This window comes from Mycteria americana, chromosome 12 (assembly GCF_035582795.1).
Source record: "Mycteria americana isolate JAX WOST 10 ecotype Jacksonville Zoo and Gardens chromosome 12, USCA_MyAme_1.0, whole genome shotgun sequence".
In the NCBI taxonomy this organism is placed as follows: Eukaryota; Metazoa; Chordata; class Aves; order Ciconiiformes; family Ciconiidae; genus Mycteria; species Mycteria americana.
In genome coordinates, this window is record NC_134376.1 from 8,851,397 (window position 1) to 8,874,239 (window position 22,843).

The following is a 22,843-nucleotide window of genomic DNA, read 5'->3' on the forward strand; positions in this document are numbered from 1 at the left end:
GGCGCAGCGGCTGGGCGGGCCCGCCGGCGGGCCGAGAGCGGAGGCGCTGGGCAGGCGGGTGCCGCCATGCCCATGTACAAGGTGAGGCCCTTCCACAGGGCCGGCAGGGAGGTGCTGGCGGAGCAGCTGCCCACCTGCATGTACCGCCTGCCCAACCTGCACCGCCGCCTCTCGCCCGCCGCGTCGCCGCCGCCGCAGGTAGGAGCGAGGGAGCGGCGGGTGGGCCCGCCTGGCCGGCCGGGGGAAGGCCTGCTCAAGCCGCGGCCCGCAGTGCTCGCTCCGGCGGCCTCGGCCGCGGGCAGCGGGCTGGCGTCTGGGGCCGCGCTGCCGGGGGGCATGGCGGGCCCGCCTCCGGCCGCGCTGGGTCGGTGTTTGCTCCGGACGGGGCGTGCTTCCGGGGGCTGGGAGAAGCCCCCGGTGGCGGGGAGCTCGCAGGGGCCGGGTCCCGGCGATCCACCGCCTTAGCCCGCAGGAGGGGCGCGGAAGCACAGGCGAGCGCTGGTTCCTCTAGACTTATCAGTGGCTCGTTCCAGGGTTAAATAAGCTCAGCTTTTTCAGGAATTTCCCTGTAATATTTTTAAAGCCTCTGGTAATTCTCATCTTGGCTTTTCTGGGCTCTTGTGTGCGTCTCTTTCTCAGTTTTTGTTTTTAAAGGGCCGTATTTAGAGTACCCGGCCGAGCTGAGGCCTTGCAAGCCCTTGGGTCGGTGACTGTCCCAGCAGGCCTTGTCCCTTCCTGCTGTATCATCACGCTGTTGGCTCGGGTCTGGTTTTTTTCCTGCCGTTGAGATAGAGAGTGTGTAGTTGGCTCGTTGCTATTTCTAGTCTCAGTTACTGCCTTCTTAAATAAGGCAAAAATGCAAAATATCATGTTACACTAATCTAGCTGACTTCAGCCTCTCTGTCAGGAAAACTTTTAACTCTTCCAGGCTGCTTGTGGCCATTTTTAGCTTGATGCCATCACATCTTTTCAGTGAGTACTTGCTAAGCCCGCACCCGGCTTGCTGCTGGAGGTACTGAGTAGAGTAGACTCAGGGCAGAATTTCACAGGAACGCTTACTAAGATGCCCTCCCATTGCAACAGCAAAGTATTAACTACCAGTCTCCTCGGAGAGTGGCTTTATTTCACGGAATTGTGTAGTAGCCAAATAGTGGTCACTTAAGAGGTGCTTTTGTGTTTGTCTTTGAGAATACTGTGTAAATACTGGGTATCAAGATTCCCCTTGGATACCTTACTGTTATCTCTATCCATTAGGCTGAAAGAAGGAAGTTTGGTCGATAGGTTAGGTTTCATTAATTGTTATTCAGGATGCGTAGAAATTCATTATCTAGATAACGATTTTTCTTTAATATTAGTGTAAGTTTGTAGACTTAAAACCTCCCCCAGGAGTATATTTTTCATCTTTCAAAAGAGGTAGTATTGTAAGAGACTTGTAAGATAATTGATACAACAAAAAGATGCATTGGGATTAACATGTAACAAAGCCTATGGTCTTTTTTCCTCTATATTCTCTGAAACAGAACAACTACAAAGAATGATTTCATACGATACATCATCCATCTAAACCTGCAGGGTTTTTTACTTCTGTTAACTACCAGAATTGTCAAAAAGTTTCCTTGTTTGGCAGCCTCAACACAAACTCTATTGGATAGTCTGCTTTTCTGGGCTGAAGAGAATCCTGACAAGCTAACTTTGGTTTTTCAGGTTTTAATTCAGCACTTCACTGCCAACTTTAAGTTTCTGTGGTTGTGGTCTGATTTTTACTACATTATGGAGTTTGCTGTAGCTAGTGCTTTAAAAAAATAGATTAAGCAGGAAGATTTCATAGATTTGATTAAATAACCCATCTCTCACTACATTGATACAGACAAAAGAAAAGAGACAACTAATAGACATAAGACCATGACGTTCCTGTTATTTGAATGTGTTTAAAGTCTTTCAAAACTTATTGTCATGTGAGCTGTGGACTATTTTGACACTGAGCTGAGTGAACATTTATGTGACTTTGTTTTTCTTCTCCTATAGGAAGAGGTTGACCCATCACTTCAAGCACTTGAATCCCGCCAGGAAGAGATTCTAAAACGCTTGTATGAACTGAAGAGCGCTGTTGATGGGCTCTCAAAAATGATACAAACCCCAGATGCTGACTTTGATGTAACTAATATCATTCAAACTGATGAATGTTCTCCTTTGACAACAAATGGAGCAGATTTAGATTTGATGCTTGGAAAGGTAAGTTTAGCTAAGCATGTATATTGATAGATACTTTCTTTGCTCTCAGATTTTCAGGGTTGGAAGGGTGGCATTAAAACCTGGGACACTCAGAACTCAATATACAAGTCTTATATTCTTACAAATTACCTACAACTACTGTTTCATTTTGGGGCATACAGATGATAGATACAAACATTTATAAATACTAAATCCTATATATTCTCACTTTGATGTATGTCCAAGCTAGAATGGTTAATTTTGGAATTATGACAGTTGGTTTCTTGTTTGTTACTAACTGGAAATTTTAACTTTGGCTTCAGATTAGACTAGAATTTACCTCAGTCATGTTCTTGAATTATATTACTGTTGAGGAAGGAAGATGTTTAAATGTTTAAACAAGTTTTAAATGTCCAGACTTGAATTATTTGAATATCATTAGAATTTCAGGTGTACACATGCATGGCTATGTATATTTTGGTGTCAAATGAAAACTCCACTACTTCAAAGTCTGATCTGGAATATGTCTTATCTGCTGAATGTCTTACTTTCCATTCAGGATTATGGTGCCCTGAAAGATATCGTAATCAACGCAAACCCTTCTCTGCCTCCACTGTCATTATTAGTACTACACAGTCTGCTTTGTGAACGCTATAAAATATTATCAGCTGTTCACACACATTCATCGGTGAAAAGTGTGCCAGAAAACCTCTTGAAATGCTTTGGAGAGCAGACTAAGAAGAAACCACGTCATGAATATCAGTTGGGCTTTACTCTTATTTGGAAGGATGGTAAGAATGAAGTTACCTTGTAGATCAATATTTTACAATAGGTGAGAAAATGAAACTTGTGCTATAAAACCTTGAGAACAGATGCTTTGGTGTCTTTGTGCTGACACACAATGGCTACGTACTGCAGATAACATTTTTACTCTTTTTATAGCTGTGAACAATGATGGGGACAGAGGAGGAAGATTCTTGTTTGTGGTTACTGCTGTTAAAATACACGTGGCATTTACATGGTTGTTTGTACCCACAGGATTTTTTTTTATAGAGGTGTTTTTCAGTTTCTACAAATAAATTGGCTAGAATAGAAATTAGGTGGGAGATTGGGCAGAAGTTTGCAAAACGTGATCTCTTTATCCCAGGTTTCTGCCTTAGCCTAAGTATTTAGACTAAGAGAACTGGAAATTGTTCATCAGGTTAATGATGTTAACAGTGTTGCTGGCATCACAGAATTACCATTACATTTAACTTCTCTACCATCTGGTATTCACTTTTTTCTTTTCTTTTCTTAATTTCAGTTCCAAAACCCCAGATGAAGTTTAGCATTCAAACAATGTGCCCTATTGAAGGAGAGGGGAATATCGCTAGATTTCTCTTTTCGCTGTTTGGCCAGAAGCACAATGCAGTTACTTCAACTCTGATTGACAGCTGGGTTGATACAGCCATCTTCCAGCTAAAAGAAGGCAGCAGTAAGGAAAAAGGAGCAGTCTTGCGCTCTATGAATGCTGCCCTGGGCAAGACGTCGTGGTTGGTGGGAAATGAACTCACCATCGCAGACATTGTTGCGTGGTGTGCGCTTCAGCAGACAGGTAGTGCAAATGCTGCCCCAGCCAATGTGCAAAAATGGATGAAGTCGTGTGAGAACTTGGCACCTTTCAGCTCTGTTATGAAGCTACTGAAGTAAGCCTGTACTCTTCATAATGGTGTAATTTTAATCTTGTTCCACCTCATGCCTGCTGTAGTAGTTTGAGGCCTTTCTGAGATGTATTCAAGTACTACAGTTGGACAGAATTCTAAAATCAATAAAAACATTACAGCTACCTTTTGGCTGTGACCTTGCTTTTTTGTAACTGATGCATAACATGCATGGTTGTTTAATGATAAGATATCTAAAGTAGTCCTACGTAAATACAAGCTGCACTTTTAATTTTTCCTTATATTTTTCCCTGTAACCCAAATGCTTATTTACACAAGTTAAATTGTACTGAAGCTAAGTGCAACATGAATCCTTTCTGTTGACTGGAGGCTTCTGAACTAAGATGAATACTTTTAAAGAACAGACGTGAAAATCAAAATGCATTGAAATATTTTTAGGTAAAAAAAATAAATGTTTTATATAAACTTAGCATACAATAGAGGTTAGTTCTTCCTCTACTTAAACAGGAGAACCTAGTCTCATATGTTCATCTTGTTCTTCAGAAAGCAGTCTTATTCTCTCTCTCAGTCTCTTTATTTCTTCCTCTTGCTGTCTCACCTTCTGTTGTAGGTTAGAAATAACCTGAAAATGAGAGTCAGTTTACTTCATTTATAGACAGGCTATTCTGCGTGTTTGATGCTACAACTTAATCCACAAACAAAAATGTGTGGCAAGGAAAGAGAAAATGATAAAAAGATTCTGCAGAGCTGATTAAAAGCTTCAAAAGCTTTTTTGACCTATAAAAATACCTCAAGCTGTATGTAAATCAACTGCCCAATCGTAATAAAGTTGCCCATACTTAATGACCATTTATCTCATTTCACCAGAAACATGAACACAGTGGCTAAATACTGTAATCAGGAAAAAAAAGTCTCAATCAATCACACAATCCTCTTTAAGTTAAAAACAAAACAAACAAAACCCCATAATATAGGCAGGGAAACAAAGGGCATTTTCTTTTTATATTTCTTTATCCTGTAACGGTTGAGGTTATTGGCATAACTTACATGTTCTGTGGTATGAAACAGTTCACTTTCACGAAGCTGAGCAGCAGTTGGTCTTTCTGTAGATCTCTGACTGGTGAGAAGTTTAACATACTTGGCTTGAATAGGCCATTTTTTGTAGAAAGTATGAGGAATTTGGCCATTCCTTAAATACGTAAGAACTTTTGTTCTTTCCATTTCTGTTCCAAATGGTTGGAAGAGTTCTAGCAGGATAACACCCATGCTGTACATATCTGACTGGTAATAGTGTGAAAAAAAAGTTCTGGGATAACTGGTATTTTTAATTACTTAATAGATTTCTTTTTCTCATTAAAAAAATCACAATATGAAAAAGTTTCACAACAATGAAGTTTCATGATGATATAAAAAGTATCATGACACTACCAAAGGAACACAAACTCAAAACTATATATATAGATTCCTCAAGATGATCTTAGAAACACAAATAATTTTTGTATTAATACCAAACTAGAAGGCAAAGTTGAAATCCATGTTTCAACAAAAACATTAGGAGTAACAGTAGGACGAATATTTATGTATTTACCAAATATTATGTATTTACCTACTGAAAGGCTTGTTTTATTCCTATTATCTATCATCATGTGTTAATAGAAAAAAAAAAACCCACAACTCCCTACCTTGAAATCATAGTGAGATCCCTGCAATTGTTCTGGTGAGGCATAGAGGCAAGTCCCCACACCTGAAGTATGCATCAGTCCTTTAAAAGACAATTTAGACTCAGCGAGTGTTACATTGTTACCATTTCACTGAAGAATTTAATATTTAATGGTTTTACTATCCTAAAAACCCCAGTAAGCTTTCTTCTCTTACCATTTATCCTTTCTGTCCTAAACCACCGGTCTGCATCATCCCAAAGAAGGTCTTTGCAGGCTAATCCAAAGTCTCCTATTTTTACGTGATGATCTGATCCATGTAGAAAGATATTTCTGGGCTACAAAACAAGACAGTATAAAATCTAAAATCTATACAAAGAATTAATGAATTTCAGCTCTTTCAAAATCTATAAAATCCTGTGTTTTACTGGTATAAGATAATAATTATTTAACACTTTCATTAGTGAGAAAGAAAAAATAGTCATAGCTGATACCAAATTAGGTGTTAGGAACACCATTTGGGCAGAAAGACCACATACAAAGGATCTATGAAAAAAGGAAGAAAAGCAAAACAGGAAAAACAAAGATTTAGTGGAAAGATAAAGTACTTTTTTTTTTCCCAGCAGAAAATGGGAAATTTGCAGAACAGTAATGTTAGCAGGAACAGGCAAGAGCAGACAGCAAATTAGACCAACTGATGTAGCAGGAAGGAGGACTAAATATCATCTTTGGGCTAGACATAATGTAAAACAAAATATACTTTTCTATATGATAAGCACAGCTGCAACATGCTGCTTGGTTCTAGGAAGCTGCTATGAAAAAAACCAAAGTGATGAGAGACTTGAGTAGAGAGCACTGACTGGATAAACTGAAATAGTTTTATCCATATATTTTGGCTTTAGGACCACTAAGGAGGAGAAATGCTAGCACTATGTATCTAGAAAAAAAGACATACTTGCCACATAAAAGAAAGAGTAATACGAAATTACTGGCTTTACTTAGTTTGTATCACAAGGCTTTTGAGCTTAGGTACGTTTGGATGAGAAGTGAAAGCACTATTGCTTAGTACAGGGTTTCTACTAAATAGAAATTAGCACTAGCAAGAAAGCAAAGGCAACTTAAGCCTTTCTTTTTTTCATTGTTAAACTCCTGCTGGTTTTACAGTGTTTTTTAAATGTTTTAAGATGTTACTTCAAAGCTATTCTAGAACCAGACATCCTGCAACATCTCAAAGAATGACACTTCAAGTGCAAGATTCCAAATCCTCTATTTCTGATTGTGGATTTTCATTACAGAAATTAGAATTCCCTTGTCTATGAGTAACATAATCAAAGGAACCAGTAGGCCTGCCACTGTGTTTTCCTGTGGGCAGAGAAAATAAATTTCATGCCATGAAGAACTATATGAAGTCATAATGGAAGATGACAGTAGCACTGTTAAAGCTTTTCTAGCTGATCATCCTATCAGTGAAACAGCAAGTGCTTGGAAGGACCCTTACACCTCATAGACCTGCTCTCCCTCCAGGTAACCATTTGATCAGGATTATAATTCGTGATTAAAAATACTTTTAGATTAAGAAATGTTACATTTTTTTTAAAAATGGACAAAAGAGGGAAGGTCCCCACATAGATAACTACTTTAAAGACATAAAAGAAAGGACAGGGATAAATGGTCAGCTTTCACAGTAAAGGGTATCATCAACTGATTTTTGTATTAATCTGTGCTGAGACCTACGCTGAACAACATGTTTGTAAATGGTTAGAGCAGGGAAGGTGAATGGTGAGATGACAAAGTTTGCTGGCAGTACTACGTTATTCAGAGAAATAAAGATGAGGTCTGAATGCAAAGAACTGTGGAAGGATCTTGCAGGAAGTATAATGACAAAAGGAATTCAGTGCAAATAAACAGGTAAATTTAAGTGAAGGGAAAAACAATCCCAATTTTAACTATGTAACAACTGTCTCTGAGTTGACTGTTACAGCTTAAGCATGGTAACAAGCAGCTCTAAAAATGTCAATTTAATGCTCAATAGCAGTCATAAACCAAACTGTACATTACCAATTATTGGGGGGGAGAAGGAGATCAAGAGGAAAACACTGTGATACCATATGAATTAATACACTGCCATCTTCAATACTGTCTGCAGTTCTGAGTCTCCTATCTCAAAAAGCACATAAGAGAACTGGAAAATTGTGCATACATGGGAGACAGGAATGCTGAAAATTTGGAATGGCTTCTATTCAAGGAATCACTAAATTTAGAACACAAGACAAACTGTTAAGTTTAAAACAGATCTGTTAAATCACACATGGAATGGAAAAAGTGAGTAGGAAACACTATTCAGTATTTCTTCCAAAAAATTAAATAGGTGATATCAAATTAAATTATTGGTGGCAACTCAAAACTAGGGACATTCATCCACACTCACAGCACAGTTAAACTCTGGAGACATTGCTGCAGGATGGCTAATTAACACTCGTGAGTTTAAAGGCAAATTCTAGAAATATCCGTAAATGGCTATTAAGCAAGATGCTACATATAGTTCAAGCAACCACATAAATTTGTTTCCTCCAAACGACAGTATACCTGACTTAATGCAACATATGGCAGAATCCCATCTATTGATAATTTTGAATGTGAATTTTGTTTTACTCAATATAAACAGAAACCATAACCAGAAGTAGTATCTATTGACTCAGACACACAACACTAATCATTGTTGAATATAGTTCTCACGCTGCAAACAGCCCTGCAGAGAAGGACTTGGGGGTACTGGTGGATGAAAAATTACATATGACCCAGCAATGTGCGCTCGCAGCCCAGAAAGCCAACCGTTTCCTGGGCTGCATCAAAAGAAGCATGGCCAGCAGATGGAGGGAGGAGATTCTCCTCCTCTACTCCGCTCTTGTGAGACCCCACCTGGAGTCTGGGGTCCCCAGCACAAGACAGACATGGACCTGTTAGAGCAGGTCCAGAGCAGGGCCATGAAGATGATCAGAGGGATGGAACACCTCTCCTATGAAGACAGGCTGAAAGAGTCGGGGATTGTTCCTGGAAAACAGAAGGCTCCAGGGAGACCTTACTGCGGCCTTTCAATATATAATGAGAGTTTATAAAAAAAGGACAGAGAGAGACTTTTAGCAAGGCTGGTAGTGACAGGACAAGGGGCAACAGTTTTAAATTGAAAGAGGGTAGATTTAGATTGGACATAAAGAAGAGATTTTTTTTACAGTGAGGGTGGTGAGGCACTGGAACAGGTTGCCCAGAGAAGTTGTGGATGCCCCATCCCTGGAAGTGTTCAAGGCCAGGTTGGACTAGGCTCTGAGCAACCTGATATAGTGAAAGATGTCCCTGCCCACAGCAGGGGGGTTGGACTAGATGATCTTTAAAGGTCCCTTCCAACCCAAACCATTCTATGATTTTATAATCTAGAGGCCCAAGCACTGCCAGATTACGTCTGTATGTACAGATGAGATGGAACTTCTGCTTGCTTACACTTCTTCTGTGAGCTTCACTGGCCTGAAGCTGAACTATGATGACTTCATTTCTCATGCTATAGAACTAGGAAATAGAGGAACTGAACGCATCTTATGCATTCCTGCTGGGTACAAAGAAGCTGTGGTTAGCAAATATAAGTTAATGACCGAGCCTCTGTTAGGTCATGGCAACTCATAAAATTTGTTCTGACAACTGAAGTTTTGGGACCTGTTACTATGCTACACCCTACAAGTCCAGAAGTTTTAGTCTAAGTAATATCATCTTAATAAAAAGAAATTAACTTAAAGCAATGTTTTATGTTACAGAAATTACAAGAGGCTACACAGCACTTCAACTTCTCCTACTAAATTTGCCTAATACTTACAGCTGGGACATCCATTTCAGACAAATTTGAGACAAATCAACCAACTTCACAGCATAATACAGAAAAGTGTCTCTGTATCTTGCAAAATGTAAAACATCAGATAAATCCTGAAATGAGTAACTACAAATACAACTGCCTTCTGTGTTTAGGCCAACAGTCTGATGATGCCTTCCCACTTATATCCATTCTTTTTGAGTATTATCTTAACTTAGGACACCGACAAGTCTGGCTGGCCACCTCTTCACATAGCTGCAGGGTCACTAAACACAGAGGTAGCAGCAACTTTAATCGCCTCTGGAGCAAACATTAACTTTGCCAGTCCAACCTGTGGGAGAGCACCGTCTAAAGCAAGCAGAATTTTAGGTGTCAACACAGATTGCATCCGTTTACCATTAGGTAATGGAGCCAATGTAAATATGCAAGATCATGAAGAACAAACAGCTATTCATGAGGCCTGCTCAGGTGGCAGAAAGGAAAGTTGATCTTCTGTTAGAGTATAAAGCAGACACGAACAGTTTAACAAGAGATGGGCAATCTCCACTCTCTTAATTTCTTCAATGCAGCTCAAATTTAAAAGATACAGCACTGTTGAACAAGTTGCTAGGCTTCTCATATCCACTGAAGTTGAGAGATAATCAAGCGCACCTACCCACTTGGACTTCTGTTCTCAGAATTTCAAATGCTGAAAGACTTTCTTATAACATTATCACAGAAATTATTGTCTCTGCAAGATATCTGCAAAATCACTATTATAAGAATATATGGTGAAAACAATGAGCACTGTCTCAAAAACAGGCTCCCAGTAACTGTATGGAAGTCTTTATATAACTACCAGAACTTTGGGCAGTAAGGCCGTGACGATGCTAAACAGGAAAGCAAACTGAAAAACTGTTGACCCTGAAACAGTCAGCAGAAAAATTAAAATTAATGCAGAACGAAGATTTTGTGTTTTCAAGTAGTTCCAAGTTTCCACATGTGGAGTTTTAATAATCAAGATTATTTTTACATTAATTTCCTCATATAGCTAGGGTATCAGATGCAGAGAACCTCTGTAGGAAGCAGAGTAGCAAAATACACATTCATGTCCTTTCAATTAGATTCTATCAGTTGGGTGGTGGGGTCTACCTGTGCTTCACATTAAGCCAGCCAGTAAGTCAAAACTATTCTTATGATTACAGTTCCAAAAAAAACTTCACAGGAACATATAAAGGGCATCCTATTCTAATCATTCAAAGCGTTATTTTAAGTCTGCTCTTTGTTACTTTTAATAGGAACGAAACCAAAACTTTTCATTCAGTCATTAACGTCACCTACAATTTCAGTTCCTTAGAGGAGACAGCAACCATTTTGAAAGACAGCAATTATGTGCAACTGAGGGAATTTTTTTTTTTTAAAACACAAGTAACTATGACTTGAACACATTTTCAAAAACTAACTTATATGCTATTAGCAAACTGAGGCATAGTCAAGGGGCTTTGCTTATTTTTACAATTACCTAAAAGACTTTTTTTTTTTTTTCTTTTTTTTTTTAGGTAATTTAGGTCCTACCCTGGTTAAGGAAAGACCAAGACAAAACAAAACCAATCTGACCATCCCTGTTTAGGACAAGACAATGACTCAATGACTTCACAAAGGAGAAGACATTTGCAGAGCTTAATCATAATTCACATATAAGTGAATTGTGTACTATGCTTATAGTAAAGAAAGTATAGTACTAGTATTTTGGTACAATTTATTTTTTCATATGTAACATAGCTAAATTCTTAAGAGCCCAGGTCATCTCAAATTTAACTATGAAGTTGCTTTCATTCTCCCATAATGTAAGTTATCTTTGTTTTCTTTAACCTCAAGTAATAATTCAATGAACTTACTTTAATGTCTCGATGCATCACTCCCATGCTGTGGATATAGCACACTCCTTCTAATAACTCTTGAAAAATTTTCATTGTCCAGCGGACATCCACAAGATGGTATGGACCTTAAAACAATTTAAAATCTAAATTATTTCAGCTAATTTTACTGAGTTATTTAAGTTTACAGTGGTATGTCTTGTTGAATTCTGTTTATTTATGATGTGGAAGAAATTTTTAACAGAACGAGCATAGTTTAAAAATGGAATTTCCCATGCTTCTCCTAAGATAGTATTTTTGACACAGCAAAAAGTCACTAACCTCAAAATTCCAAAAAGGAAAGTTCAGAGGACATGAACATATGTCTGCCTGAAAAGATTCCTCCAAACCCCATCAGACAGTTACTTGATTATGAATTTAACAAACTCTTTACTTCCATATAAGTGCTGAATTAGAATGAAAAATACAGTTCCAGATAAAATCATACTAATTTACATAATGACATGTTTTCTGTATTGATTTGCACCCTTCCTTGTTGTGCTGCCCTCTGAAATTCCTACATCTCCTCCAGCTGTAGCTGTCCTAAATAACCTTACCATCTTGTTGGTTTTCCCATTTCCCATGTTATTATTTTATTAAACTACATTGTCTTCCTACTCTAATGACCCAGATCTAACATGTCTGTTGCCACTTTGAACACTCACCATTTACTCCTACTTGGGTTTCTGTTTCTTAATGTCTAACCTATGATAGCATTAACCTTTCCTCTCCTGTCGCCTGTGAAAATGTGTGAAAAGGGCATTTTGCGAGGTCAAGTGCTCTAGTAATTCTGACATTCCCTGACCAGGAATGTCATCTTTTAGCTTATGAAAGCTAAAAAGACTATGATTTCAGGAAAGATTAGTGGAAATCAGATGATAGATAGTCTCTCCATGACTGAAGAGAACAACACATTTATCTTAACAGTGAGTAAAACTAAGATTAAACATCGATCAACAGATTGTAAGACATAAACTGTATAAGCATATGCTTTTTTTATACAACCACCCCCAAGAAAGGAACATGTCTCTAATGCTTTAAGAGCATTAGACTTGTTCTTCCAAATGTCAACAATTATTGAAGACGGCTTGGTATCAGGGCGTGAGAACCATTCTGGCCACTCAAGCAAAGTAAATGTTAGATTCTTCAGACCAATGACAAATTAGCCTGCATAGGAGTTTTGACTCTTAAGAACAAACTTAAAAGCTTTTAAGTATGTTGTAACCTATCTGAAACAAAAGATGTATTTATATTTTCCACAGCAGATAAATTAGCCTGTGAAGAGCTCTATTTTGTAGCAGCAAGACTACTACCAAAGCAAAATTTCAATTATTTAAACAGCTTACTGAGAAAAAGCAGATTCTGTCAATAAAAAACTCTTTCCAAATAAGTAGCATTGCCCAGGCTCAGATCTCTCCAGGTAACAACTATGCCTCAGGCATACATTCGTTCTTTTTTAAAGCGTTGTCTAAAACTCATGAACTGAAATCTCTTTTACCAACATCTATCATACAAAGGTTCAATACTAGCTGCTATTTGATTAAGTGAATAAAGAATCTAATGAAGAAGATCCATATGACAAGCTGCTGAAGTAAAACAAAATCAGGCAAGTGGACTTCCAGTTAGGAAAAAAGAAATATTTGCTTTATAATGAATAAGTAAATTTTTAAGACAGTGATGAATCTTACTGGAAGTTTCCTCTGTTCTCTCGCTGCATCTTTTATTACGGTCAACAATCCAATCCCACAAGGATATTTCACACAGTTGCATTTGTATATGAAGCATCAAACAATACTCCACCTAACAGAAAAATAATGGTCCATGATTTAGCCACTGTAATATGAACAGTATTTCCTTAGTTATTTTCTTTAAAGCTAATAAAAACAAAATTTGTTTTTTAAACTAAAAAAACCCTGTTAGATACCAAAATGACATCAAATACAGTATTACTGACCTACTACGTTCAAGAAGCAGATGCAACAACACTATCTAGTTTTGGGGGTTTTTTTTGCTTGTTCCTCAAATTTTAACAATTGTTGTATGATAGAAGCTAAGCAAACAGCCAGCTACATACTTTAATATTCAAATTTCAGTTTAAAAGCTTCTAGACATACTGAACAGATGTTCATTCTGGCTTAAGAAAATAGTGTAAATTAATATAAAATAGCAAAAAAATTCAACCTCTTGATACGGAATTTTATGATTTATTAATATGAATATGTAACTTCATACTCAGTTTCTGATAATGTTCTAGTTCATTTGATAACCTGGACAACTCAAGCAAACACCCTGAAAACCTTGGATTTCTTGCAAGAGGGAACTCCAAATGATAGCAAAAGCTTGAAGCATTCCAGAGCTGGCTGTGTTATACAAAACATTTCAGTGATATGAATGCCAACAAAGTTTTAGAAGCATTGGCAGACTGGTGATTCCCTGCCCAGATTCACTTCTCTCTTTTTCACGCATAATCCTACACTGTATAGGCACCACATTACATACCTAGACGCTTTCATCAATAATATCCGAATTAGCCATCATTACTGAATGCTGAAGATTTTCAAGTCTGATGGGGTTTTTTTATGCAGGAGTAGCACCTTTTATTCATGTAGGTACTTTGAAAGGACCCAGGATGACTAACACATGGAAACTTTCTTGTATGCTGAGTTTTGCCAGCTCCTCTGGTCAGCCTCCTTGTAATGGTGTTACCCACTTAAGTAAAAATTGTTTGCATTTTTGGCTATAATCACAGTCTTTTTTTTTTTAAAAATTATCATTATAAATCATTCCTCTGTCTACCAAACTCTACTTTACAAACATCATTAAATTAGACAGCAGTTAAGTATATTTAAAGAGAACTGTATTTACCTCAAACTCTCCACAGAGAGCTACGTCATTCTTGGAGCATTCTTCAGTGCAGGACTTACTTCCAGTGCTAGCATCTTGATCCAGACTAGCATGAGGTCCGCGTGCTGAATGATTTTTCACATCAGTTGATCTACTGCTAACACTACTTACAAAGTCTTCTTGTAATTCTATGGATAATTCACATTTATTTGGTTTCATACACTCTTTACTATTGCTGTTTGTAAAATCATTCCTTACATCCATATTCTGCGCTGATTCACTACCCAGATTTCTAAGACTGGTACTGTCACAGGACTTCTTTTCTTGTGAAGTAAGGTCAGCGAAGATAATTGAACTACCACTTTCCGCACTCTGAATATGACAGTGATCACTGAAAATAATAAAAGGAGAGAAATCAAAATATGTACACAGTTTTATACCATCTATTTGTGATACACCATTCTGAAAACATTTTTTTTTCAATTGCAAACTACATTCTAGAGTAAGAGTTCAGCTGCTTCCCCATATAAAACTTTAGGATTACATAATTGGCAGTGTAGGCTCCAGCCTTTTTAATACCTTCCCCCAGCAGGGATTCCTGATAGCTGCCCCAGACAGCTCATAGATACATACAGTACTAGGTCACAGCATTCGCTGTACAGAAGTATGATGCATCTCCATTCCTTTAAACTTAGGAGGTTACACTGTATTTCTCATAGGACTCCATCTCCTTATTGAAAGGGCTAATCAACACTTCTGAGAAACAGAAGGCCCCATCACTCTAATAAGACTCCACGGCACTAATCAGTGTTGCTGATTGGCACAGAACCTTTGAAGTAAACTTGAAGCCCAGTACTACATTCAGACACTCAGCAACTGAGAGATTCAAAGAAGGTAGAAGTATCCAGTAACTTTCTTCAACTTACACAACCATAAAATAAACAATGACAGGCTAATTAACACTTTTTTCAGTTGTAATTTGGAAGCAAAAAGCACTTGTGCAATATATGCTGAATTCTGTACTCTTTTAACGTTACTTTAAAAAAAAAGCCTTATGTTAAATCCAAATTAATGTTATCACTGAGATTTATAATACTTACTTGCCACTCTCTTGCTCCAAAGATAATGGCTGAAACTCCATTATTCTTTTATCTATTGGATGAAAAGATAAATATGGAATTTTACAAAACAAAGCATGTGTTACAGTAATTATTACAGTGTTATAGTAAATGTTTATTTACTATAAATTAACATTTAAGCTACAGCATCTTACTGAATTTAACTTCATTACATGTAGATATCTTTTTCTCTATTTCTGCTGCTGAAAAAGGTGGGTTTTAGTCTACTACGAAGCAATCCTAATATGTTTTTCATTTTTCTTTAACTTAAAAGAAAATACATGTTGTACGAGGTCACTGAAAGGGTTGTACTGGGCTCTCTTACATATTCACCTAGATTTCACCTTTAAGAAGTTAGCCTGTTCAAAATTAGGGCTTATAATGTATATAATAATACACAGTTAAAGAAGCAACTCCACAAGGCACCAGCCTTCACGTCACCCTGCTGCTGTTTCGAAGACAACTGATATTTTGGAAATAATTTTCATTAAAATTGTATATTTATGTGAAAAAGCAGTTTGCTTTAGCACACAGAAGCAAATATGAAACACCAATCTTGTAAGCCAAGGGAAACCATTAAGTACCACAGGACCTACCTATACATCTAGTTATATACTTACATTATTACCATTAAATACTTGTGAAGTACTTCTAGCACTAAAGAGTTGCATCCTTCGAGATTCTCAGTATCATTGGTTAAAAAGTCTTGTCTGTTTTACTATACTATCAACTTCCTATGCATTTTCTTTTGTGCTTATAGCTGAGTGGGTGTCAAGTCACTGACTTGGAAAGCAATAAAGTCATATAGACCGTAAGCAAACCTCCCACTAAGAGAGGATCAAAAGATTTAACTGCTAAAGGCATTCCAGAAAGGGGCAAGAAAGAAAGGGACCAACAGATTAGGGTTACAAAGGGACCAAAGTGTGGAAAGAGCTGAGAACAGAGAAACTGAAGCGAAAAAAAGAGGGCAGGGAAGAAGGTGCAAAATGAATATAAAAGTAGATAAATTCTCAACAGTTGCAGACAGTAGCTGATACCCAAAAAACCAGATTGCTCTGTCACCGCAGAACTATGAAACGCAACTCATCAAATCTAAAAACTTGCCAGTGGAAAGCAAACTAAGCAGGAATCTTTTTTTTTTTTTGCCATTAAAGTGTTTATTTCCAGGTTCTTTCAATTCTTTTACACTCTTTTCCCGATAGGAAGAGAAGCAGAGTGGGAAATTTATCCTAGTTTTGCTACAACTCTTGAGATTTCAAAACATAGTAGCAAATTTGTGGTTTTTTTTTTCTCCTATTCATCACTTCTCCCCCAATATCTGAAGTGGCTCATCCCCAGTATCCATTCTTCTCCTTGTCAACTCACTGCTTATTGCATTAAAAGGTTTTCATTGCATTCCACTGAACTTCACACAACTTTAAAATCCTCCTCATATATTACCAGAAGTGAAGCTAATACTTCCACAGTTCCAAATTCATCATTAAATAACAGATAAGTTATTAGGCAAGAGATAGAAGTGCGCAGAGGGACATGAAGATCTGGTGGTCACCTGTAGTTTGCTTTTTTTTGGTTGTTTTAAGGAAGGGGAAAAAAATATTTTATCAGAGAAGTAATACTGTCCTGCAAATAATAGTACAGAGGTTATAAGCAGGATGCAAGCAAAAACTACACAATATGCTGTACTTTCCTTTTGGGCGTACTGTTTGAACTTGTTCCATCCAAGCAGTGTGATAGCCTACAATATTAGGATGCTGCAGCCCAGCCAGCACTTTAACTTCTCGTAGCACCTAAAAAGACCAAAAAGAAACAGTATGGCTGTCCTTTATTCTGAGTGCTTAGTAAACCCAAAAGATAACAAAAAAATAACAGTTTCTGAGAGGGAAAGAACAGATAAAATTGTCACAGTAATGGAGAATATTTGGAAGCTTTAAAACAAATTATGATTTTCATAGCTGCAGAGATGATCGAATTCAAGTTAATAATATGCTTCTTTTAATGGACTTAAATACCTTATTTACTTTTTTTCTACTAGGTATTGATAGGGTCAAATCTTTAGAAACTCAGAATGCGTAAAAAACGTTACTAATGTTTTTGATGTTTTGGGAAACATTAACTGCATTACTAAATTAAATTAGAATCAGCTAGAGCAGACAGGGAGTTGAAACAGAGATGAAACACAGGAAAAAGAATACCTTCATGCAATCTCTTCTTGTAGCCTTCTTAATGTTAATTTTTTTAATAGCATAGAACTGACCATCTAACTTGTTTCTGACCTGAAAAAAATTGCAATAGGACAAAATTAGATGTTAATGTGTTTAGATTAATGAATTATTAAATCCTTTAGAACCAACTATTTTCTAAAAATTAATTTCTGCACTCCATTCAGATAACCTCTCACCCGTATCAGAGAATGAAACTGGGATTAGGCCCCAGCTATCTTAGATAAGGATACTCTACTTTTGCCTTCTTTCAGGACTGCAAACATCTAATCCAATCTTTGGGAAATACAGAGCTTTACAGCTATCTTTCCATCAATAAAAAAAATGGCAATAGGTCCTGATAACTGCTTAAACAGGTTCTCAATAGATCTGTGAGACCAGAACTGTCATTTACATATGGCACATACCACGTGGGGAACCTTAGGCTGGCCATACACTACAAGTATTTAATACAATTCAACACTGGGTTGGACAGTTTACATTCATATTAAGGCTGCTTTTCTTCAAGCGGCCACAACTGGAACATTGCGGTGTGCAGACTAATCAGTTCCTGTGGCTGTTTTAAGTCAATATATCACAATACTTCACACAAGAAATAAGGGATTTTCATTCACTTTAAAAGGGTCAAAAATACACAAAGTAAAACATCTGATATATCCTACTTCTGACAAACAGAAAACAGAAACCACAACTGAGCATCTTCTGAAACAAAATGCCAACGTCCTTCATATGTGCGGGTTTGCACCTGTTCTATCGGGAAATGAGTATTTTTGTTTTTCTATTAGAAAAATAAACAGAACAGCCAAAACAGTAACTCTAAATTTCAAAGAAAAACTAGATATAAACCGATCAGTTAAAAATGCAAGGTAAAGAATACCTTGTATACTTTACCATATCCTCCTTTTCCTAGCCTTGCAACCTCATCAAATTCATTCAAGTATCGTGAAGTCTGTGCTTCAAAGAGAACTTCTTTTTCCCTAATCAAAAAAGTTAGGCTGCATTAAACTAAATTACAACTTGTAAGTAAGGTACTATATAGGCTACAGGTGTACACAATCTAGAAATACTATTTACATTATGAAAAGAAGAAGAAAATACTTTGACATTACCATAGTGAATACCGAAAACCAGCAGACTACAAAAGCATGTACATGTGCTACAAATCCACACTGCCTGTTAACAGAAGTATTAAGATTATTTCTTTAAGTTTATGCCTGATAAATCTTGTTTTCCTGAATGGTGGCACTAACCGTGAGAGTTGTACTGAAGAAGGAATTTTCACCAGATCATTTTGAGAGTTTGGAGAAATTTTCAGGTTTTTTCTATGTTTCAGAGCCAAAATATGAAATGCAGTATTAATTAAATTTAGAGTGGAGCACAGAGCTTTAGGGAAGGAGTTAAGTTTAATATTTCTAAATGCTTTGAATACATACCCAATTGCACGAGAATCTCCATTATCAAGTTCCTATGAAACAACAAAATCCAACATAAAAACATGCCATACAGAATAACAGGTCTACCATGCCATCGGCACAGACAACTTAATCAAAATAGAAACTACAACTATGTTCTTAGAAGAAAATGAGGTTACTGATAGCCATTCATTCTGCGGAGAGCTTCACCAAATTAAAGTATTATTATCCCACCAGTAATCTGCTAACATCTCTCTGCTGGAGAGATTACTGCTCTTTACAATTCTGCAGGCAAACAGGATAAAATGAGGGCTCTAAAATGTGCTTAAGACAAAATTAACTAGCTTAGTTCAAGCAGCAAGATAAGCAAACTGGTCTGATTCAGCCTGAATCACGTTACACAGTATACAAATTATGCTCTCCACTAATTTAAATAGGAAGGTGTTAACCTAATCAACTGGAACAGTTAAAAGTTGAAAATGGATGTCTGTGCATTGCCGAAAAAAGCTGTAGCCATACCTAGAACACCTTGCCTGTGTTTATAAAGATTTTTTAAACTTTTTAAAATATTATTTAAGGAACAAAATATTGCTGGCTTCAAAAACTTTGGTTTGCACCTATAGAAACAGAACATGCCACCCCAAACAGCTAAGGTAGAACGGGAGTACCATGTATAATTATTAAAAAGACCCAATCCAATATTAAAAGAACGCCCAAACAAAAGCTTATTTGGACGCAATGATGTGTTAATTCCTTAAGGCAGAGGTTGCCAAAGAAATTTAACAAAGCTTACCCCATTAAGTATTTGTCGATTAGCTGCTTTCATTAGTTGAGTAATGGCTTTATTATGCTGCAGTCTTACAGTACTAAATTCATCACAGAAGGCAAAAGGGGAGAGCAACCCTGTTCTTGTGAAAGCCTGACGAAGTACTGTACAAAGGAACAGAGAAAGGTCACATTAAATAAAGCCTGCCAATAAGACCAGGTAAACAGTTTTTTTAAAATGAGAAACTTTATTTGAAAGACAGTGCATCTGAAAAAAATGAACAGTCACTCCTACTCTAATGACTTTTCCCATACTCTTAGCAATAAAAACTAATTAAATCCAAACTAGAGCTGCACTGTGGGAATCCCTTTGCATAATACAGTTATTTGTCATGCCCTTCATGGTCACAACTGCATCTCCTCTTCGTCCTCATCTCAGATGAATTATACAAACATCCACCCATTCACTTACTTGTTACCCTTGCACTAATTTTGATCAGTGAAAAGAGAAATTCAAAGCATGTTCACAATTATAAGGACATGTTTATAATAAAAAGTGGTAATGTCAAAATTTTCTAATTCACATACAAACTCACACATTTGTGCACATACTCATACTAAAGAATGAAGTCACTCCCTTCCACCCTGCCCCCCCCAAGCACCAGCTTTTTCTCAGCTGGAATAAAACAACGCTGTGGCAGACAAAAAAACTAATAAATACTGGAGATGGGTGCAACTGCAAAGATGCTACAAAAATGTACTGAAAAGTTTTAGGAGTTCCAAAGTCTTAAAACAAACTTGCTCGTAAGAGTTTTTTTTTAAATGTTTCTTCGGTACCAGTATTTAAAAAAATCAGCCTATTACTTCATCTTTTAAAGGAGATAAAATTTATTGAAAATGAGCCTATAAAACATCAGGAATTTTGCTACATGAGCCTTATGGACACAGTTACACACGCTAGAAAAGTGGGAAAAATCCACCCTTGCCAACATGAATATACTAGCCAAAACCACAGAACAGATACGATTACTGCATTATGTTTTTCTTTTATTCAACAGGTTTATTCCACTTGGGAAACTGGTTTAAACTATACCAATGGAGGAACATCATTTTCCACAGAAGTACACTGGGAAGCCAAGCAGCTACATACTTTGAAAGATGCCCAGGTTGGATTTTTTTGTTCCTCTCCCAAAAGGAGGAAATTTGGTTGGGTTTTTTCCCTGATATTTTTGGTTTTGATAGAGATAATAGTAAGACCCAGGGCCAAACATCTACATCAGACTTCAAGAACAAAAAAATGACAGTTGTCTTCACTGTTGTTTCTGGATGCTATAAATGGCTTCGATTTTAAGTACAAGCAATATATTAGATTTTATTTTCTACAGTCATGTATAGTAAGGAGAAAAACCTTGGAGATTGCTTCTCAAATGCATTAAGTATGTGTCTAAATGAACAAAGTACCTAAGATAAGTCATACACCAAAAAGACAGATTTCAAAAGAAATATGTCACACCTAAAAATGCAAGCTCCCCGAATTATATCAAAAGACTTTACAGGAAAATAAAGGACTTACAAAGGTATTTACTCTTTCACAGACCATAATTTTGAAAGATTTAGTGAAGATTATGCTACAGCTATTTCTTGATAAATATTTTTATTAAATTCCTCTATCTGTGTTTTTAGACCAGATTTAACAGTTAGATAATTTACCCTGCTACCTTTCTCATGATGCAACTCACATGATTTAGCTGTAACAGATCTGTTTGATCCTGGCATCTACAACAATATTCTTTTACTGTTTTCAAAAATAGGACAGGTTCTCATTCCCAGTGAAGTTGATTCAGGGTATTCATCCTCTTCTCAGAACTACTCTTGTCCCAATGGGATGAGACCTACAGCTTTGTTGTTGACATTACACTGTAATTCTGCACAGAAGAATCTGGCATATATTGCAGTAAGGCAGTTTAAGAGACAGGAAAGAACTATGCTTACTAACTTCGGAACAAACACCTCGAATGAACAGGGTTGTGCGTGTACATGTGGCAGAGATGCTCCAGCAGCGACACAAGCAGCAGCTGGTTTTGGATGGTCGAAGTGAAATTCACAAATTTTTGTGACCCATTTGCAACTCGCAGCTCCGCTGGCACATCTGATTCTGGAAAAGGACAGTCAGACGAATGAATTTAGGTCTCAGTATATGCCTATTTACCAAAACATCAAAACCACATACCAACCCACACAGCTTCAACGCAACCCTGGCTCACAAAAAGGCACCACACGAGCTGCCACTCCGCGAGATGCTTAAGACACTAATTAGGAACCTAGTTATAATTAATTTTTATAAGTGTCTATAAAAATAAGGTAACCGGAGACGACTAGGCTCTCCCCGCGGGAAGGGGAGCTCCCACAGCGACCGCAGGGCAGGGAGCGCTGCCAAGGGCCTGCCCGCTCTTGCATCACCCCCCGCGGCTGCTGTTTCCTCGAGGCGACGGAGAAGGAAGGGAAAGAGGATCGCGGCAGTTCTACCCTCCTGCCCACCCTGCCAACCGGAGGGAGCCCGGGGCCCCACCATCACCCGCGGGAAGGCTCCCCCACACCTCCCGCAGAGGACAGGGCTGCCGCCGCGGGCCCCACTTACCGTCAAAGCGCGGCTCCGGGCTCTCCTCAGGAAACTCGATGGCGGGCGGCGGCGCGCGGGGCGCCGCGGCCCTCGGCGGGAACCCGCCCCGCCACATGCCGGGCGCTGCGGTCCCGGCCTTCGCTCCGGCCGGTGGGGCCTGCCCACCTCCCTGTGGGCGGCCCCGGGGGCCGGGCCAGCGTTTATGGCCGCTCTTTGAGCGCAGAGCAGTAAAACATTAACTGGAGAAATAAATCAGTAAATACGGCCCGGAAGGCAGAGACGGGCGGGAAGGCTACGGCCGAGGAAGGGGCTCGTACCGAAGCTTCGCGGTGGGGAGCTGCGGCGTCCCCTCACGCAGCGGGGCTGGCGGAGACCCCTTACCTCCACGCGGGGCTGCGGCTCCCCGCATCGCCCGCGAAGCGCCCGGCAGGGCCCCCAGGCCCGCGCCGCCCCCTCAGCCCCGCGGGAGCCCCCTCGTCGCAGCGTCCTCAGCACCTCGCCCTGACCGGGGGTCGCCGAGCCCCCTCTAGCGGCTCCCGGCAGCGGCACAGGGGCGGTGCTGGTCCCCGTGTGACCCGGAGGAG

At 38.5% G+C, this 22,843-nt stretch overlaps 3 protein-coding genes across 4 annotated transcripts; 2 read left to right on the forward strand and 1 right to left on the reverse strand.

Moving 5' to 3' along the window:
• Positions 1-9: 9 nt before the first annotated feature.
• On the forward strand, positions 10-4,037 carry AIMP2 (aminoacyl tRNA synthetase complex interacting multifunctional protein 2). Of its 2 annotated transcripts, none has more exons than XM_075515252.1 (4): positions 10-198; positions 2,026-2,232; positions 2,771-3,002; positions 3,515-4,037. In XM_075515252.1, the coding sequence occupies exons 1-4, from the start codon at positions 67-69 to the stop codon at positions 3,898-3,900; spliced, it is 957 nt and encodes a 318-aa protein (XP_075371367.1). In that variant the 5' UTR covers positions 10-66; the 3' UTR covers positions 3,901-4,037. The 2 variants fall into 2 exon arrangements, with proteins under 2 accessions (XP_075371367.1, XP_075371368.1); XM_075515253.1 differs by lacking the exon at positions 10-198 and adding an exon at positions 655-795.
• A 117-nt stretch (positions 4,038-4,154) lies between these two features.
• EIF2AK1 (eukaryotic translation initiation factor 2 alpha kinase 1) lies at positions 4,155-22,837 on the reverse strand. Its single transcript, XM_075515251.1, has 15 exons — positions 22,278-22,837; positions 21,636-21,794; positions 19,668-19,804; positions 18,896-18,927; positions 18,340-18,439; positions 17,436-17,516; positions 16,931-17,030; positions 15,226-15,277; positions 14,147-14,516; positions 12,970-13,081; positions 11,264-11,370; positions 5,748-5,868; positions 5,555-5,634; positions 4,920-5,153; positions 4,155-4,494 (listed from the first exon to the last, which is right to left on the reverse strand). Exons 1-15 carry the CDS (start codon positions 22,372-22,374, stop codon positions 4,372-4,374), a joined length of 1,905 nt encoding a protein of 634 aa, XP_075371366.1. The 5' UTR covers positions 22,375-22,837; the 3' UTR covers positions 4,155-4,371.
• On the forward strand, positions 6,912-10,242 carry ANKRD61 (ankyrin repeat domain 61; the record flags this gene model as incomplete). Its single annotated transcript, XM_075515316.1, is given in 4 exon segments — positions 6,912-7,010; positions 9,605-9,867; positions 9,869-10,046; positions 10,048-10,242. Coding segments are annotated over 4 exon segments (735 nt in total), but the record flags the coding sequence as incomplete, so codon positions are not given.
• Positions 22,838-22,843: the final 6 nt, after the last annotated feature.

Bases quoted from the DNA above. Each gene is read 5' to 3' on its own strand.
- EIF2AK1 (XM_075515251.1), bottom strand. From the start codon at position 22,374: ATGTGGCGGGGCGGGTTCCCGCCGAGGGCCGCGGCGCCCCGCGCGCCG. The intron at 5,869-11,263 runs GTAAGTTCATTG...CTTGTTTTGTAG, and splicing joins TGATGCATCGAGACATTAAA to CCCAGAAATATCTTTCTACA. The intron at 5,154-5,554 runs GTAGGGAGTTGT...CACTATTACCAG, and splicing joins GATCTCACTATGATTTCAAG to TCAGATATGTACAGCATGGG.
- AIMP2 (XM_075515252.1), top strand. From the start codon at position 67: ATGCCCATGTACAAGGTGAGGCCCTTCCACAGGGCCGGCAGGGAGGTG. The intron at 199-2,025 runs GTAGGAGCGAGG...CTTCTCCTATAG, and splicing joins CCGCGTCGCCGCCGCCGCAG to GAAGAGGTTGACCCATCACT. The intron at 3,003-3,514 runs GTAAGAATGAAG...TCTTAATTTCAG, and splicing joins TACTCTTATTTGGAAGGATG to TTCCAAAACCCCAGATGAAG.